We start from the raw sequence: 18,355 nt of genomic DNA, 5'->3' as shown, positions 1-18,355 counted from the left end.
TGTTGATACTGGAAGATGGAGCATTAGATTTAGTGAAGCTTGAGTTGCTCTCTGACAATATTGGTCTGCCTCCGTTGGGCAGGGAGCAAGCCGGGGCTCTTGTGTTTCAAATTAGATGTCTCTTGAAGATGGGAGTGGAAATCCAGAGCTCAGTGTTTGGTCTCGTAGTCCACGTTGTACAGTGCCATGCCATCTGGTTATGCCATTGAGGAGCTCCGGATCAAACCCATACGATCCAGATCCCTGTAACAAGTTACATGGAGAAGTGTTAGTTCATAAGAGACTTTTGACAGCATTTTTCTACAAAAAGGATGCTCAATTTGCCCCTCTCTGTAATTTGGAAGAGAACCTCAATGCATACTTTTTTTTCCCCCTCTTTGGATACCTTTTCAGGTGAACAGTGCTACTAAATCAAAACATCCAGAAAATAATTTTAAATTGAAAGTAAGTGCAAATAATTTAAAAAAAGAACAAATAAAAGCAAGAGGATAGTTGTTATTAAGAAAAAGAAACCCTGTTATGTTCAACTCTCCCATAAAAAAGTGAAAAGTATACAGGGAGAGAAGAGAATAAGCAGAAATATTTTATTCCTTCAATTCTGCAGAAGGCTTAAATCCTGCTTGTCCTAAAGAGACAGTCAAAGCCTTTTCTTGGCAACTTTTCCTGTTGTTTTCTAAGTCAGTTACAGCTATTTCACATGTTTATTAGGAACATTTTTCCTGCTAGAATTTAAGCATGGCAAGGCGTGAACATACATAAAACCATACAGGCACATCAGCTGCCTCCCACAGGGTATGCAGTATAAGCCCTGTGAGTTTTGGGGTCTTCTTTCTTGTCTAGGGGGGACAAGGTGGGGAGATAACCCTATGGTTAGATGGGCCTTGCAGTAATGGAGGAGGAACATTTAAAAATATTCCCTAGAAACCAGCGTGTGGGAAGAATAAGGTAATTAAGAGGAATCACTAGATATCCTGTCTTAACAGTTTATTATATATATATTTTTAATGACCATTTAATCTCTGATGCTGTGTGATGGATTAGAAAAGAGGGGAAGTCAGGCCCCTTTCTGTGCATACTTTTATGTTTCCCCTTCATTGAACATTTTCTCTGGGCAAATTGTTTAACTTGAGCTGGTTGGAGGTGTTCCAGCACAACAGAGCTTTGCTGAATCCCAAAATGCAGAGTTGTCAGCATCATATTGTGTTCAGATTTGCAAAATTTCAGGATGAGTTACGAGGGGGACCGGGAAGGATCCTTGTCGGTTCCTGTCCTCCACGTTGTGCATCCCAGGCACTGGCGGACTTGCCTGCGCCGTGTCTGCTGCACGGCCTGGGGCTCTGGGGCAGTCCTGCAGCTGGTTGGGCAGGTGGATGCTCATCAGCTGTTTCAGGAACTAAATAAAGCTCTGCTTTTGGAAATCCCAAGTTTTCAGCCAGTACTTCCCATGGGGGCTGTAGCCCAGGAGCAATATCCTGAGGACCTCATAAAAAGTCTTCTGTAAGTGCGTCTTGCATCAAGGCACTTGCCACAGTCTTGGAGAAGACCATCCTAGCTGGAAGGAGGTACTGAAGCTGTGTATGATGAGGTCAGGACCCAGTCCCACACTGTTGAAGGACATGAAAGATTTGTCATCGGTATCAATGAGGTAAGATGGGGGTAGAAACCACTGGTAATGCCAGTTAATCCTATGCTGGGTAGTCGTTTGTAATGTCAACTGGAGACCACCATCCTCATTTAGTTAAGGACCAGCTGCGTGTTGAATTCAGACTCCTTGCCCAGCCTTTGGCTTCCCTTTCAGACGTCATCTCACGTCCACGTTGCATCCTTTGTTTTCATAGAGAAGTCTGGGAAAACTAGGTCAGTTTATCCAAGTAGAAATTATTATTTTATTGAGTTAACTCTGTGGTGACCTGCTGCCTGTTTGCCTTCTCAAAATGAACTCCCTTGTGTGCAGTAAGTCTTGCGCTGGAAGTTGCAGAGGCCTCAGTAATCACTTTGATTTCGAATCAACAATAAAAAGGCTGCTTTTTTTAGTATCTTGCTGTTTCCTGGAAACAAATGTCTGTCTGCTTTGCTCCTTGTATGATCACTACATCAGGCTGGTCTGGTGTATTGCAAAAGCACTTAATGTAAAAAGGTTATGTGCTGGCTTTACTGGAGATAGTTAAAAGATCTTATGGAGAAATCAGGATTTGATGCTGCTTGACCCTGTCTGGCAGAATTAAGCTCTTTAAGCTAGTCCTGTAGTTACTAGCTTGCCTTATTTTTAAATAATCTGGTCCACTTACTCCTGCTATTTTAGAACTTAAGTTCCAGACAAGAAAGCAATATTTTTATTTTTTTTTTTAATGAAAGAGTAGTTGCAACGTATTTTAAAGAACTTATTTGGCATTGTACATAAAAGATAAAATATATCAAAATAGACAGTCTGATAATTAGGTGCAGGCTTGTGGAGTGATTCATGTCATAACGTGAGTGCTGAAACAGCTGAGGTTGCTGCAGGTGTGTTAAGGGAATTCGACCCCATAATGCCATGATGCTTCTGCTGCTACATAAAGCAAGAGTACAGATGTCCAGACAGCCTGCATTAATAGATGAAAAGCAGTATTTCTGTGTGTGAATTATGGATGTGAATTATGGATGGAGCATGTTTATTAAACATACAAGCCTTTGTCTCCCAGGGACTTTTTGCTTTGAAGAGTCGCGTTAAAGCCTGCTGCTATCCCAGGCAGGGAGATCCTGGGTGCGAGCCAGGGCTTCGACTGCTGCTCAGCACTGAGTTATGTCGTGCATGGGTGGAAAGAGACGCCCTGCCCGAAGAAAGGCCTGCGAAGCAGAGGCATTTCAAGGACCTCAGCTCACCAGAGCAGCTTTTTGGGGTGAGCAGGGAGATGCTAAAGCTGAAAGTGAATAAACTTGTTTGCCTGTCGGCAGCCAGCTTCGGCAGGGCTTTTACAGGAATCCGGTGACGTTGCCAGACCGGCACTCCCGGAGCCTGCTGGCTGGCTCGGCTTGGCCTTCCTGAAATCCTGTGGATGGAAAGAAAAAGCCGGCCCCTGACCTCACTCCTTTCTTTCTCCTTAGGTTACAGTTTGTGAAAAAAAGAACGATGTAATCTTAAATTAAAAAAAAAAAAAAAAGTACCCCACCCCAACAACAAATCTGAACAAATTTGCAGATTGTTTATTCTGATTGCTCAGCTTTTGCGAAGGCAGAGGAAGTAAACAACATGCTAAAATGCTGTCAGATGCAATAGTATTGTTTGAGCATGTTATTTTACTGTTTGATGAAACCTTTCTTTTAGTATAATGGCAAAACAGTTTTAATGACAGGCACTATTAATTAAAAAATCGGACCCAGCTGCAGACCAAGCCCACTGGCAGGTGCAGATGCATACCCACCAGCTGCGTTGGACCGCACATAGATGTGAGGCTTAAACAGTAAATTTTTTGGCTGATCTTCTGGTGAATTAGGTCCACCTGGTTAAGTAGCACAATTCTTCCCTTCTCTCGCTTCCAGCCTGCCTCTCCTGGTGGAGCAGGTCGTTCAGCAGCAGCTCCAGCCGGCCAGGAGCAGAGCCCGGGCAGGGAGGTTGAGCATGACTGGGGGGCATCCCCCCGTCCACCACTTTGGGAGCCAGCTATGGCACCTTGAGAGCTGGAAATAACCTCCTGATCTTAATTGTATTATTTTATTTTTTTTAGTAGGAGGAGTATCAACAAGCCTTTGCCCTTAGGAAGGAAGGCGTTTGTGTAAGTTCATAATGGCGTGCTTCCCACGTTAGCTTCAGAGGAATAGGTAAATAGTGGTTGAGCTATTTCTTTGCTTTTATTATCCCTGGCCTAGTGGGAGGCCAGGGCTGCAAGCTGCCGAGGCTGTAACGCAGGCTAACACTGTGATTCAAGACTACGGCTCCCTTTCTTAAAACACGCCAGGAACAACTGTTCCTCCGCCTTCATGAGCTCAATTTACGGTTGCAGGAGGCAATGTGTTCTTTGTGCTTGATGAAGTACACCGCGCACGCAAGACTCTTCAGATGGATTGTCAGTTGGCAGCTCGCTCGCTAGATGCACCTTTACACAATTGCACAAGGCACCAGGAGGTACAAATGTGAAATTTAGCCTTGGGGGCAAAACAAAGAAATGAAACTTAGGTATGAATGCGGTGTTATCCATCTGCAGATACAGATATTAGACCTGATCTCCCACTACGCTACTGTAGTTGTACACTAATAGGACTCTGCTGTGATTGCTGGAGTAGCACCACTGCAAGACAAAAACAGCAGTGGTGACGAGTTGGGGCTATTATTTTTAATTCTGGTGAATAACATAGGATTGAACCCTGTTTGGGGAAAGCCAAACTGCATTCACTGCATGAAACCAGCCATAATAAAAGAGAGAAACACAGGTGGTGTGCCGTCTTGGTGTTGCTCCTGAACTTCTGCTCTTCTTTCTGGGGAGGGTACTGAGCAGCCATGTGCAAGCGAAGGGAAGGGGTCTTCCAGCTCACCTTTTTTTTTTTTTTTTTCTTCCCTGACAGAATTGTAGCATTTGCATTTACTGTTCCTTTAAGTCAGTTTTATCATACGCAATCAGAATTTGTCCCGTAGCTGAGACTTGTTCATTACATTGAATGAATGTGCTTATTATGGAAAGTTGTTTTGTTGAAGGAGTCTGTTAGTGGTGTTGTCAGGAAAGAGGTTGCAATTTGTCATGGTAGGTAGCTTTCCAGTTAAGTAAAAAGCAAGTCATGTTCTTTTCCTCTGTGTGTGTTAAGATGAGAAATAAAATAGCTGCAGCGGGCTGAAGTGCATGAAGTGCTACTGTCAGGCCAGGCAGCGGGCAGGAATAGAGGGCAATGGCTGGTCTTAGTTTACAGCCATGCACTTCCCTGGCCATCAGCAGTCCTGGATAATGCCCAACAAATTGAATTGATGACTTTGGATAACCCCAGCTTCTCCTGGTTGTGAGGCATCGTACTACCATGACTATCTCCTAAGAGAAATTAATGTAGTATCTGTAGATGAGTAGACTGATTTGCCTTTTGGTGACCCTGGAGAGAAAGGTCAGGTTCAGGATATTTTTACTTGTAATTGGTTATCCATAAAGAGTCAGTGTACCAGGCTTCAAGATTGTAGCTCAAAAGGGCAGTTGCTTTGAGAAGGTAGCCTGAAAGGGCGCTTGAACAGCTGAAATCAGATGAGACAGATTTAATGGCCTCTTAGTGACTTCTGACTCAAAGTTCAGAGTTTGAAATTTAGTGATTTTTTTTTTTTCTTTACACAGCATGCGGTAAAACAAATGCGCTATAGCTTAATAGAAATCTAATTTCAGGCTGAGTATTTAGAAGTGGTTTTCAACTGCTGTATGTGCACTTGGTCACTTCAGCTGTAAGGAAGAGAAAGAAGAATCATGTTGTGTTTGCAGTCTTGTGTATTTTTAGCTGATGTGTTAAGACACTGCAATTCCAGAAAAGCTGTCCTCCTGTTCCCCAGAGTATTTCAGTTTAACCAGCTGCATGCAGAATTTTATCTAGACTGCCACAGAAGTTACTAGTAAATCCACTGGGATTTTGGCAGCCAAAAGAGTAGACAGTAAGCACAATACTTTGTTTCCCTGCGGGTTTTAGTTTCATGGGGATTCTGCTGTAGGCTGGCATTTCACAGCGGGTTACCTGCAGAAGCCCTCTGAGTTTAGGAAACCTCCCGTGATGGAGTGGTTGATTCCCAAAGCTCCTTCTCATTCCTGCACTGAGCAGGGAAAGGGATGGCCGGCAGTATCCAGCGGGTGATGCTCCTACTCTGCAAACCTGCTCCAGGTGACATGATAGATCTTAAGAAAAATTGTGGGGTTTACATTTAGAGTAAGAAGTGGCTGGTTTTGTGCAGAATACTGAGAAGAGAGATGGGGCAGGGCATGAATGAGAAGGGAATGGCAGATGTGTAGATTAATTCAACAGCAGCACAAGATGCACAGGGACATTGTGGGATCTGCCTGTGGAGATCTTCCATCTCCCAGATGGGAATTTCTAGCTATATGAAGTAACTTGAACTGATGCCTATATGAAATACAGATGGAAACATATCAGTGAGTATATTTTGTCTTAGTGGGTATGGCTAGGCTATTTCCATTGCAGATGTGTTGGTGAGCCTTCATGGGAAATACTAATGATTTATTCTGCCTGCAATTGTTAATGTTAACAACCTTCAGTAGCTCTTTAAGCATCACCTTCTAAGAGTATGTGGTTTATCCTATTTCACACTGGCAATTAGTTGATGATGTTAAAGCACTTTGAAAATGGAAATCGCAAGGCAAATGCTATTTAAACAGTTTATCATTAAACATATAATCGCATCTCTCTGCCTACATTGATTGCAATATGTAGAGAAGATGGTAAAGGGAGACAAAGGAGCCTGCTTTTGGTTCAACGCTGATAAAGGTACGGTGCCCTGTACGTCCTGGCTTGACTCAGCTGCTCCTCTTCCTGTCTCTCCTGCCTGCCTACACCCCCACACTACAAACCACTTTTTCTTCTAGTTTTCTTCCACTTGTTTGCTGTCTTTCTGGTTTTGTAACTTCTTAATTTCTCATTTGTTCTTAGGACCTCTTTTGGGGGGAGGGAAGTTGGTTTCATTTGTATTTCTGGGGGCCTGATTTTTATTCTTTGAGCAGTTGTTACGGTGTTTGGCATGTTCTGCAGAACTTGAACCAGTCCTGAAATACTATAGTCAATATAAAGGTGGGCATTAATGGTATATTCATAGACCCGGAAACAGCTTATGGGCTTTTGAGGGTTTTTTTTTCCTGCAGAAGCACTTTATGGAGCTTTCTACAACATTCAAGCCATATCTGCCTTTAGAACCATTTTTTTTTCCTTCAGCTGTGGTTTTGTGTCTTGGATTGGCAGTTCTAGATATCCATAGTATGATAGCTGTTGGTTTTGCTTCTGGATGTCTTAAAATAAAAAAGAGAAAAAAAAATGTTTTCTCTTAAATGATAGTAAAATGAAACAATAAAAATAATAATTTAAAATAAACTTTAAAAAATACCGAAGCCATACCTTTCAGTTGTCTTTAAGGAGTATTTTTCTCAGCCTGTTGTTCTACATTGGCTTGCCAATTTTGATCCTACGTCTGAGTTCAGTTAGTTGGTGGGTTTTTTTTTCCTTCAAGGGAGTAGAAACTCCTGTTTTGCTCATTCCGTCTACTAATATTTCAGGGATGTGACAATAGCAGGTGCCAAATTTCTTGTCAAAAATCAAATTTTCAGGCTGATGGAATCCTCGAAACCACAGATCAAGTTTCAGGCCAGTTAAATAAAGCTGTAGAGCATCCATTTGTATCATTCATTCATATAATGAAACCTGTTCTTATAACTCAGTTCTTGATATATTAACCCTGCAGTTATCCTCATACATAAACTGGAGATGTGTTGCTTTTGTCGGTTATAATAGGATATAACCATATAAATCCCCTGTGCATGAATGGAAAAATAGAGGCCCTTAGGCTATAGGTATCAAAGGTCTCCCCTATACTTACAATAGCCTAATAAGGTTATTTTGGAGGCATAGGTAATTACTCATGGACTCCCTATAGCTAGTGATTCATTGTTCACTACTGAAACGTTTCTAAATGAATTATGTTTTAAACAAGCAAATCCTTGGCCTTCTCTTTTATGAGGGGCAAAAAAGAGAACTGGAAGGACACAAAATTTCCACCATTTTCTGCGTTAAAATACGCTGCTTGCTAGTTAAAAGGTCCCTGGTATTTGAACCAATTTAAATGTACTGTTGTGCTTCTTGCTGTTTTGATTCCATGAATGTGTATTTCTGAATTTCACATTTTGATGAAAATATTATTGTTGTCATTAATTTGATATTTAGAAAAGACTGTGGATACAAGAGCTCAATGCAATGAATAAAACAGTTGGAGTTAACTGTCCCTGGGGATAGAATCAATCACTGTTGTAGAAGAGGGTGACATTTAAAAAAGAAACTCAGAAGAAAATGTCATGCTTAAAAAATTAGATTTAAACGCACTACCTCCTGATTGATTTTTATTGCACTCAGATGGATACACTGATTGATCATCATCCTTACAAATGTTTAGTACCATTCTCACTTCTCTAATAATCAGAATAATCTAATTTTCAATGTCATTTAAGTTACCATATTCAAGGTTATAATAGATCATATTTCTAATAAAACATAGCAATTATGTAATGAATAATACAAAGCTGCAAGGCAGAGTTCAGATTCACCTTCGTCAAAAAAAAAAAAAAAACCACTAGTGGCTGGAAGAGCCAGCATACATGAAGGCAGCCGATAGGATGATGGTCCTCTGGATTTGTGGTGTTTTCTCCCGTTGTTGAGCTGAGGCTCCTGGAGCGTTGGCTGGGGCGCGTTTGCCATGGCTGAACATTATTTCTCGATAGGAAACCAGGGGTGGGCTTGAATTCTGTAATATATCTGCTCGCTCTGTGCCTGGGGAAAAATGATAGCGTGCCAGGTGCTTATGAAATTTCTTCCATGATTGTTTCTCTGTGCTCCCTGTTAATTTTGATACGTGTCCGCAGAGAGATACTGTCTCACTTAATTTGAGATGTTTTCTTGTGGCAATTGTACCCAACAGCTGACATGGCTGATTTCTCTGAATCAGCTACAAAATACGCAGTTTTCGATGTGTTTCGGTTTTGTACTTGAAGCCCCTTACATGACTGTGTAGTTGTTATTGGCTTTGTCCGTTAGAAACAAGAGTTTTGTGTTTGAAATATGCTTTGCCTCCAATCGTTCTCCATATGTCAAAGCTCAGTTTTGGCATGGGAATTTGTTTTAAGATAGTTTCCTGTTCTTTTTAAAGACTGAGCAGTTTTGCCTAAAAGAAAACATTATTTCATCTGGAAATCACGACCTAGGAAAACCAATCTATTTATAACTACCTGGTGTTCTGCATATTTTAATGCTATGTTTGGCTTGCAATTGTATTGCTGTTAAAACGTGAACAGGAGTCTTACCGTTCTGAATTGATGGCGTGTCACAGTGATCGTGTTGCTTTCAAGATGGTTATTTTCTTCATGCTCTGGAGATTGGAAGACCAACCTTCCTGAGGTCCATCGTCCCTGTGCCTGTTTCCACCAGCTCCCGTGTGATGTGGAGCTGGGTGCTGGCTCATGGGGTTGGAGGGCCTCCTTCAGCAGCAACAGCAACGGGGGCGGTGCTAAGTCTCCCTTGGTTTGAGGTTTTCCAAGGTGACTTTGTGAAAGATGTCCTTACGGTTTGCCATTTATTACCATCAGCACAGTCTATTGAAGGGTGATGGGGAGAAGGGTGATGTGTGGTATGTGCGGGGCACTTATCCTCATGGATCAAGCTTGGCCATGGCAATAGGTAAGCATTTTGCATATTTGACTGAAATTGTCCACAGCTGCTAACTTCTGCTAGAATTAGACATTTTTAGCAGCTACTGCTGGAACTGGAGAGGTCAGAGTGCGAAGGAGCTGTGCAAGACTCTTGGCTTTCCACCCTAGCAAGCAGCTTGGTGCTCCTGGAAGCCCTGGGTGCGGTGCTGAGCATCGGCCCCAGCGCCCGCATGTGGCACCATGTGCCTGTGATGTCTGGCAGCCCAGGCTGCCTGGCGTTCGGCAAGGGATAGATGGCTTCCCACGGTGCCGGAGAGCAGGCAGGGCAGCGAGGCTCTGCCAAGAGTTGGCAGGTCTGTGATGGTCCTGCCTCAGCTCACCTCTGATTTCTCTTCTCATCAGGGTTCGCAAACAAAAGGAGTCTTTTTTGAAAGCCTACCTTGCGCCGAGCGCTGTGCAATTACTGACATGCTCTGTATGCTTTATGGTGCTTTTGAGATTTGTTAGCTTCACGAGTAACTTCCAAAATATTTAAGGACAAGAGGAGTGTGGTTTTACAGGAATGTGAACTAACTGGAAACACTAGTAGTTGTCGCTACAGGAACAAAACCAGTTAACTAGTACACAAAGCTCTTCAAAGGTCACAGGCATCTCCGAGAGGCAAAACTGCAATGATAGCCTTTCAAGTAATGAATTTATAACTAATTATTATACTACATGAAAGGTGCTGTCAAACTGTCTTCTGGGCACCTGGGGAAGCAAAGGTTATGCAAGTAATTGAAAAAATTGCGTTCTGAGCTGCAGGTGGTTCTACCCTGGACACATTTGTGCCACCTTTGACAAAGGGGAGCACGAACACTCACTATTCCATAATTTTATCTGATTATCTAGAAACTGCCCAAACCTCTTGGGCTGGATCCCAGACTCTTCTTAGGCCAAACAGTGACTAAGTTTGGTGGACCTGAGGGGCTTGCATTTAAGACTGGATGATTCCCAGCATTACGACACGCTTGAAATGATCCCGCTCAAGCAGGAGAATTGCTGCGTGGTTTCTAAATGAGAGCGCTGGGGTCCTGCAAGAAAAACTATTCCTCCTTTCCCTATGCTTAGTTTCGTCTACAGCAGGCCCTGCTTTTCTTGAAAAATGCATCCTCCCCTCCTGCAGCTTTGGTGCCCTGCCCATTGCTTCAAGCAGAGGAGGGTAAAAATGTGTCCGAGGCTGAGGAAAGCAGTGGCAAACCTGGGGTGAGGCGAACAGACTGGCAGGGACAGGTAGGGCATGGGACAAGAGGTGATGTTCAGCCCCTTCTTCCACCAGGTAGGGGGGTGAACGTTTGAGGGTAGGGGCTGGTCCTTAAAGCTAAGGCCACAGAAAGTGCCTTCACCAGCTTACGAACCCTGCCGCGGCTGCCTGGAGGTTTCTGGGTGTGGAAGTACAAGTCCTGGCGTGTGTGTCGAGGGGACAGGGAAGCTGTCACGAGAAGATGGATCGGAGCAGACGTGCTCAGGCGTGGGCGTGCGTGGCTCAGCCGTCCGAGCAGCGCAGAGACTCGCACGGATGTGGCTTCCTCACGTACCAAGATACACCTCTTTTCAAGCTCTTCCCCCACCACCTTACTTGTTTTTTTAGATTTTTAACTTCCAGTATTTCTCACATGGCAAGAGAGTTTCCATACTGTCCCCTGTCGGGAGCTCTTAAATAATGCAGCCATCGACTCCAAATTTAATGCACAAGTAATGAAATTCATAACCTGAGTTTTCTATGGTAGCATTAACTGTGACACAGATTCATCACTGGCATATCATCATTAAAAGGCAGTTGAATTGCATCGGGGATTGATGTGATCATATGCATGTAAAGATCAAGATACAAAAAGGTGTGATTTATGTAATATAAGCATAAGCTGTAATCCAAAACCCTTCCCACACACGGTGTGACAGTTCCTGTTCCCAGAGCAGTGATGGCTTTTAAATTTACTGGGTAAATGTGTGTGTTTATATGTTTTTATTTAACTCTTTTAAACTTAACGTTGTCTTAATCTTTTTCTCTCTTTTTTTTTTTTCACGGTGAATTACAGTTGAATCTGTGTAATAGTTCAATCTTATTGAAATTCATTATATTTTTGGAGCCTGGCTGTTAGATGTCAGTACTTTATTGTGTTATCATACAGGGAATATAGAAACACTGCTGTGTCTGATACAGCCTTAGCAAAGACAAATGTAGGAAATATCAAAAGTGTACATAAAGCAAGAAGATAAATGTTATTCAGGTTTTATCATTATTACAAAGGCTATTGGAGTCGTAGAAAAAAGAATGCTGAACAAAAACTGTTCTTAGTTTTCCGAATGTGTTAATTCTCTCCTTCCTTCCCTGTAGTGATTTGTGCCCAAAAAGAAAGAGGGCAGAGCTGGGCCAGTTTGGTGATGTCTCTGGTGGCCTTGGGAGGGGAAGGGGCTTTCAGGTACAGCTGCAGAAGGAGCTGTGCAGGGATAGCACGGGAGCGGTGGCGCAGTTCCTGACAGAGTTATCTCCTGGCCTCTGGGAGCTCTTGGCAGCTGCTCCGAAGCCTGGCCTAAATAACGTGTTTGTCTTCCATGAGGAGTTCAAAGCTATTGAGATAAGTAGTTGCTGAGGCCGCCTGTTTGGCAAATTTGTCAATCAGCTCGTAGAGCTATAAGTAAATGGGGCTTTATTACAAAGGCTTATTGCTCTTTGCGGTTGTGTAGGAGTTTACGTAATTTTCTAAGGAGCTCTTTTATCTCCCAAGTACAGCGGCGATTAGGATTTACTTCTGGAGTATGGTGGCAGTTTAGAGCACTCAAGGCATATGTGTCGGGCCTGGATGTTTTCTCAATGCAAGAGACCATACTTGTACTCTGCCCTGGGGTCCGGTGAACAAATCAGGGCATTGGCTTTAGGGGACTATTTGTAAAAGGAAAAGGGAGGGATCCAAATTCCTCTTAAACCTGACTGCACTGGTAGCACTGTACCTTCACGAGCAGGTACCTTTTCTGTCCACCTTTCTTGGCCTTCTTTGAGTCTCTCCAGACACCAGAATTGATGGTGTTCGAGGTTAGGCTTTAATCCGGTGGGGTGCTCAGTATCCCAGCCCTGATCCAGCAAAGCACATAATTGACTTCATTGTGGGTCTGCTCACACAGTTAAAGTCAAGTTCATCTTTAACATATCTGCTGGATCGGGGTCAGAGTTTTCGCAGTTGCAAAGTAAAACTTTTCATGAGAAAACCAGAACCATTCGTCGCATGGAGTGTGTGCCTGACCACCTCATAAAGGAGCAACAATATTCACTGCATCTACCCCTTGTTTTCTGTTACACATATTACATTATTCCTGTATATGCCCCTGACTCTGCTACTTTCCCACCCCACCATTTTCCCATGTCATTCTTAGTTTTCCCTCAGAAGTGACACCCAGAGGAATATGAATCCAACTGTGTGTCATTGGTTCTTTGACAGATGCTGTAGGTGATACTGGATTGATAACTTTTCCTCCTGAAGCGTTCACTGTCTGCTCTTTGCGATCATTTGTGGTTCACAGGCGTGTAGGAAGCAACCACAGAAGATACGGAGGTGGACCTGGGGAACCAACCCGTAGGGGAAAAGAACTAGCATGGAGGTGGCTCTGGGCATGTGCCCGTTTTGCTGCGCTTCCCTCCCTACAGCGCGGATAGATGTGCTTTCTGGGGCGGGACAGTACAAATGAGAATCGGCAGATCTTCGCCCATCTAAAATCCCCAGCCATCCTCACGTGTGCCAAACCCACCAGCCGCGCCACTCTTAAATATCATGAGGTTTTGAACAGCGGTGAATGTTAGGATTGGCTTTTATTTGTCCAGCAGCATTTAGTCTTTGGGGTGTTTAATATTGACAAGGCGTCTTTGGGGAGAGGGATTGATTTTGTTTGGCTTTGTTGTAAAGCCTTACGCATCTGGTTACGCTTAAGATGTTAGCTTTAGCAAACAACGAGCCTCTTGATAAAATTCACAAGTACTGGCAATACTGTGGACATAGACTTATCTCCTGGGGACGTTTTGTAAAATTAAGCTATTTTCATTAAAAGAACAAAGAGTAGCATGGTGATGGAGCAGCTGTCATATTTTACTACAAAACACAAAGATGTGGGAAGTCAATTACAGCATGAGTGTAGCACAATGCATGTTTCCAGTAATCCCTCACGGCCAGGGGAAGGTAGAAGGCTGATCTGAGCGCAGGAGCAGATGGCAAGCAACTCTAGATAGCTTCACTGCCATTTTTACTCTTTCAAGTGTTTGTACTTCTCCTTTGATCTCCAGATCTTGAGTTTAATGTGTTTCATCTTCTTTCATTTACTATTTTCACATTTAACTTTCCCTTTAAATAACTTTTGCTTGGTGGAGTTTATATTAGTATGAGTTTTGTTTTCTTCCATACTGAGAAATTTAAGGAGAAAGACAGTTGCTGTCTTTTTTGGTGTTGTTCACATCCAATAAAATGCCAACTGCGTCACTGCAGAGGACTTTGCCATTCATCATGCACAGCTGTAATGATACAATGAAAAAATCCAACCTCACAAAGTTACTGAGACACAGTGGATGTGAAGTTGCAGCAGACTTTTCTTGGAAAGTAGATAGGTAGTATGGGAATGTGACGGCACATCCACAACAAGCACCTATGGAAGTTTGGTTTCATCATTACCCATTAAATCTAATTCTTACAGTTATTAAGCTTGCATTCGTATCCTTTGTGCATATAATGTTTTTATCTCCACTTAACCATAAATTATTTTAAAATAAAAGCACTTTGCAATGTTTTGAAGTAGAGCGGCAAAAGCAACATGGAGTGATCTCAATAACCACGTGATCTGATCTCTGTCTGCTTTTTCTATAGCTGTCAGAAATGATAGGAACAAAAAGAAGAAGGAACCTTCAAAGCAGGAGTCCACAGAAAACTATGAAATGACAGCAGAGTTGGATGATCTCACTGAGAAGATCCGAAAAGCTCACCAGGAAACCTTTCCCTCGCTCTGCCAGCTGGGAAAATACACTACAGTAAGTATGTTTTGTGGCACGTATGTTCTGGATACGCCTGGATGATGCGAGTTTTGCATTGGAGGCTTCAGACATTTTAAATAGATGCAGAAGTCGATGCACTGCTCGCACCTCCTTAGCCACGAAAAAACACGGGTATGCATGCAAATGCATGCTGAAGAAGAGAAATTGCACTTAGCTGTAAGCATTACTTAGCGGTATTGGGAGAGACTACCTGAAGGATTAATCCAGCCAAGAGACAAGCTTGGAGTCCACGAGTCAATTACATGCCATCACTCATTAGAAATTTGTTGGCTTCCAAAGACTTGGTCTCTGCTTGCGCAACAGCAGATTACAACTTTGCAGGTGTAGAGAGTTCTTGAATGCTGCTGGATCACTGGTGGCACTCCCAAAGGTACCGAGGTCAAGGAAAATATGAAATATCTAAATAAACCAGTTTCCAAAATGCTTATTTGTAGTTTACTCCTCTTCCAGTCTACCGAAATACCACAAAGCAGCACAAACCTCTGCTGCTTTTAGAAATGAAAAATCAGCCCCACGTCAAGAATTTCAGTACCGTGGGAATTTCTCCAGAGGATGAGTCAGGGAAATAATTTTTTCTATACGTATCTATGTTGCTAAATACAGGGAAGGTCAGTGATATTTATCGACTTTAGAGAGAAAATTCAATGTCAAGTTTGCAAATGCAGTAATAAAAGAGATGCTAAAAAATAACTGTTAGGTAACATTTAGTGTCTGTTCGGTAGAGGAATGACTTTGCTGGGTCTGATCTTGCTGTCGGTTGAAGCAGCACTGGCAGTTTCAGAGGGATGTCCAGAAGGTCCCGAAGTAGTCGAGCATGCGCTCCTGCTGCCGAGACCAGGAGCTCAGGAGTGGCACGGCTGGGGCAAGGAGACGCTCGCCTCCATGGTCCTTGTCCTCCAGTCCCAGCTGGAGATCTGGGACCAAGCCCCAGAGGCCAGGTGAAATACCTCTATCACTGGATTGCTCTCTGTTTTGAGTAAGTGTTCAGCTACTGAAACAAATGTTAAATTTCGCAAAGAGTGATCTAGGCAAATCCCTGCGTGGCATCAATATTCACTGTTTTAGCGGGCAGGATGCTGGTTTATGGCATGCTCATCTGTTTACAAAGTGCAAGGTTCAAAGCTCTCAGGTCTAGGTGTAAGACTTTGTATTTAGGTGCAAGAAAAGCAAGCATATATGGTGTGATGTTAGAAAAAAACCATGTTTTTCATGTTACTGAAAGTATTTTCACAAACATTTTTCACATTTAATTTTGAAACCTATATAAAATGGTTAGTACTGGGGAAGGCGCTTGTCCTCTGCGTGCTTCTCTGGTGCTAGCCCTGCTCAGGTGAGATGTAGTCAAAACAGTGAGCGTAGGCATGCTGGTAAATACTGCACGGGCAGACCCCCAGGGATTAGCGCAGCGTGCGAGGCTGGAAGCTTGAAAGCAGCCAGCTTGTGACATAACCAACAGCAAAGCTGGAGGTGGTGGGATCCATAGTGTGTCTTTTCAAGGAAATTCCTGGGTTAATGCCCTCCACCCCTCCTCTCAGCACATGCGGTTGCATCCTTGTCTTGAAGTGAATAAAATCTCCCAAACAGGCGCTTGCACTCCTGCAAATGGAAGAGCGCTTCTGAACAAGTGTGAAAAAAACCTTCGCAGTTCCAAGACGGTGAGTTTATGCCTTGTAGAAGAGGTGATCATATGGCCGCAGCTGGGACGCGTAGCCAGGCTGGTATGCGTGCCAGAATTTATCGCTCACAGCCTGCCTTGCAAATAGCCCAGCTATCCCAGAATAACAATATATCGGTATACCTCCCAACGTACTCGTGTTGGTACATACTGTTTTGTTACCTCTGAGTTTGAAGAGTGCAGTGCGGCTGGCGTGATGGAACTTCGTACTGTAATTGCCAAAGATGCTGGAGGGTTGCAAGGTAAATCTGGGCACCTATATGCTTGCATTATGTATTGGATGCTTAACTGTCATTAATATTTTAGCTCTTGAAATGATACAAGTGAATGAAATTGAAGAGGGTCTTGTTGCATATCACACCCACCACTGTTGCCTTTGTCCTTGCGTTCCTGCTGACCCCCATGGTGAGTTTATCTCCCTGTTGGAATTTCAGAGCCCTTGCTGAGACCACCTGGATCTCAGTAATGAACAGATGAATGTGGTCTGTCTATGGGTCCCAAGTAACCATGACCTGACCACGCTCTCTCTGAGGCTGGATATTGGTCAGTTGTGTCTTAGCCCAGATCGGACAGCTTGGGGAAGGAGATCTCTTGGTTTTATCCTTGGTCTGTTGGAAGTCCACAGCGGTTAGCTGCATGTGGCTGAGGTCCCTGCCGCTTGTCATGGTTTGGTACTATGCAAGTTGTAATAACAAATTTATACTGAAAGAGTTATTTTTGGCTTACCTTGAATCTTTGAGAGCAATACAGCTTCCTTCAACAGCTGTGTCAAAACTAATAGCAGCGGTGCTAAATACTGACTGTCTTCCTGCTGTATTCTCATAGTCTCTGTGTGAAATGTGGAGTATTTGAATCTCTCATCTAGCCAAGGTCTGGTGACCACTCCAGCTTTTTTGGTAGGAATTCAGTGTTAAGAGCTCACTTTTGTGAACACTGTCTCTGCCCAGCTGTGGATGGACAGAGTACCGCTGGGGCTGGACTAAGGGTCATCTTCATCTCCAGCTGCCCGTCATCCCAGGAGCGGAGGTGATGCCTTTCTGCAGCGGTGGAGGATCCAGGAGGCGGAAGGGGTGTGTGTGCTGGTTGGAGGAGCACAGCTTGGACACCACCACCAGTTGCTGATCAAGTGGCAGGGCTCAGGCAATAATCTTTCTTTTTGAGACACTCGAAATAGAAACGAGAAATCCAAAAGGAGCACACAGCCCTTTTTCTAAATGCTGAGTCCAAGGGGAGAAGAAGCCTATGCCACTCTACTTTTCTTGATAGTAACAAGCTAGTACGGGTGGGAGATTGCCACCAGTCCTGCTTTGATGCCTGGTTCTACAAGCTAGCAGTCATGAAGCATGGCGCGCTCACACTGCGGAGCATACAGATTGCTTTCGTAACCTTAGAGTTTTTTATTTAATTCTTTAAGCGAGAGGTGAGAAGTGAGCGTATTGAATCGATGTGGATTCACTGGAATTTCATGAGCTTTGCACTTGTGTACTGATAGAGACGGTGGATGGAAGAAACTGTTCTGCAAACATGGCCTCTGTGCACCTTTGGTTACGTGATAGTTCAAACTGATTTAAACCATTATTTTCTTTGTTGCTAAAAAGAGCAAAGAATTTCAAGTATAAGAGAGTGCAGTAAAAAAGACCTTGCAGAGATACAGTCATAAAAAAATCTGTTCAGACATTTGGCTTGCGTATGTGGCTCCTCTCGCTCTTGAGTGCTGTAGCCTGCATTTCCCAGAGGGACAGGTTACATGGTGATTTTTCCCCCCCATTGTGTATTTTTACCTGTTCCAAAATGGTTTGGGGGAAGCATTTTCAATTACACCTTTTTATATCCATCTGCTCTTTAAAAAGAAAAAGTGTCCCTATCTGTAATAATTACCGTACTTTGCATAGTTAATAAAAGTCTACTTAAAATAATGGGAGAATAGCACTCGTATTAAATTCCCTGGGTCATTTGACCTAACAGTTGCATTTGGTGGGCAGTGGCAAATATAGTTCTGCCGATGATGAGAATCAGCAAGCTGTTTAAACGTAATGGATTTCAAAAGTCCATCATAAATAGATCTGTTTTATTACTGTCATCCAGGTAAGAGAGAGTGCCTTAGTAATTTCTCTGGAGATGTCATACTTTATAGTATAATTGAGTGTAACTATACTGCTTGTCCCTTGAGACTGGTATTATTTGTAAGTCTACAGCTGTGTTACATCCAGCCTCGTGATAAAGGGAGGATAAAAAAGAAAATAATTTCGACTC

The 18,355-nt window shown here is 43.2% G+C and overlaps 1 protein-coding gene across 10 annotated transcripts in view; it reads left to right on the top strand.

The window, feature by feature from the left end:
• RARB (retinoic acid receptor beta) overlaps window positions 1–18,355 on the top strand; it is a 332,052-nt gene that overhangs the window by 297,275 nt on the left and 16,422 nt on the right. For all 10 annotated transcript variants that reach the window (XM_075745805.1, XM_075745807.1, XM_075745801.1 and 7 more), the window contains one exon: window positions 14,243–14,403. In XM_075745805.1, coding sequence (XP_075601920.1) covers window positions 14,243–14,403 — 161 coding nt within the window. The remainder of the gene's footprint in view (window positions 1–14,242; window positions 14,404–18,355) is intronic.

This window comes from Balearica regulorum, chromosome 2 (assembly GCF_011004875.1).
Source record: "Balearica regulorum gibbericeps isolate bBalReg1 chromosome 2, bBalReg1.pri, whole genome shotgun sequence".
Classification (NCBI taxonomy): Eukaryota; Metazoa; Chordata; class Aves; order Gruiformes; family Gruidae; genus Balearica; species Balearica regulorum.
This window is presented reverse-complemented; position numbering and strand designations above follow the sequence as displayed.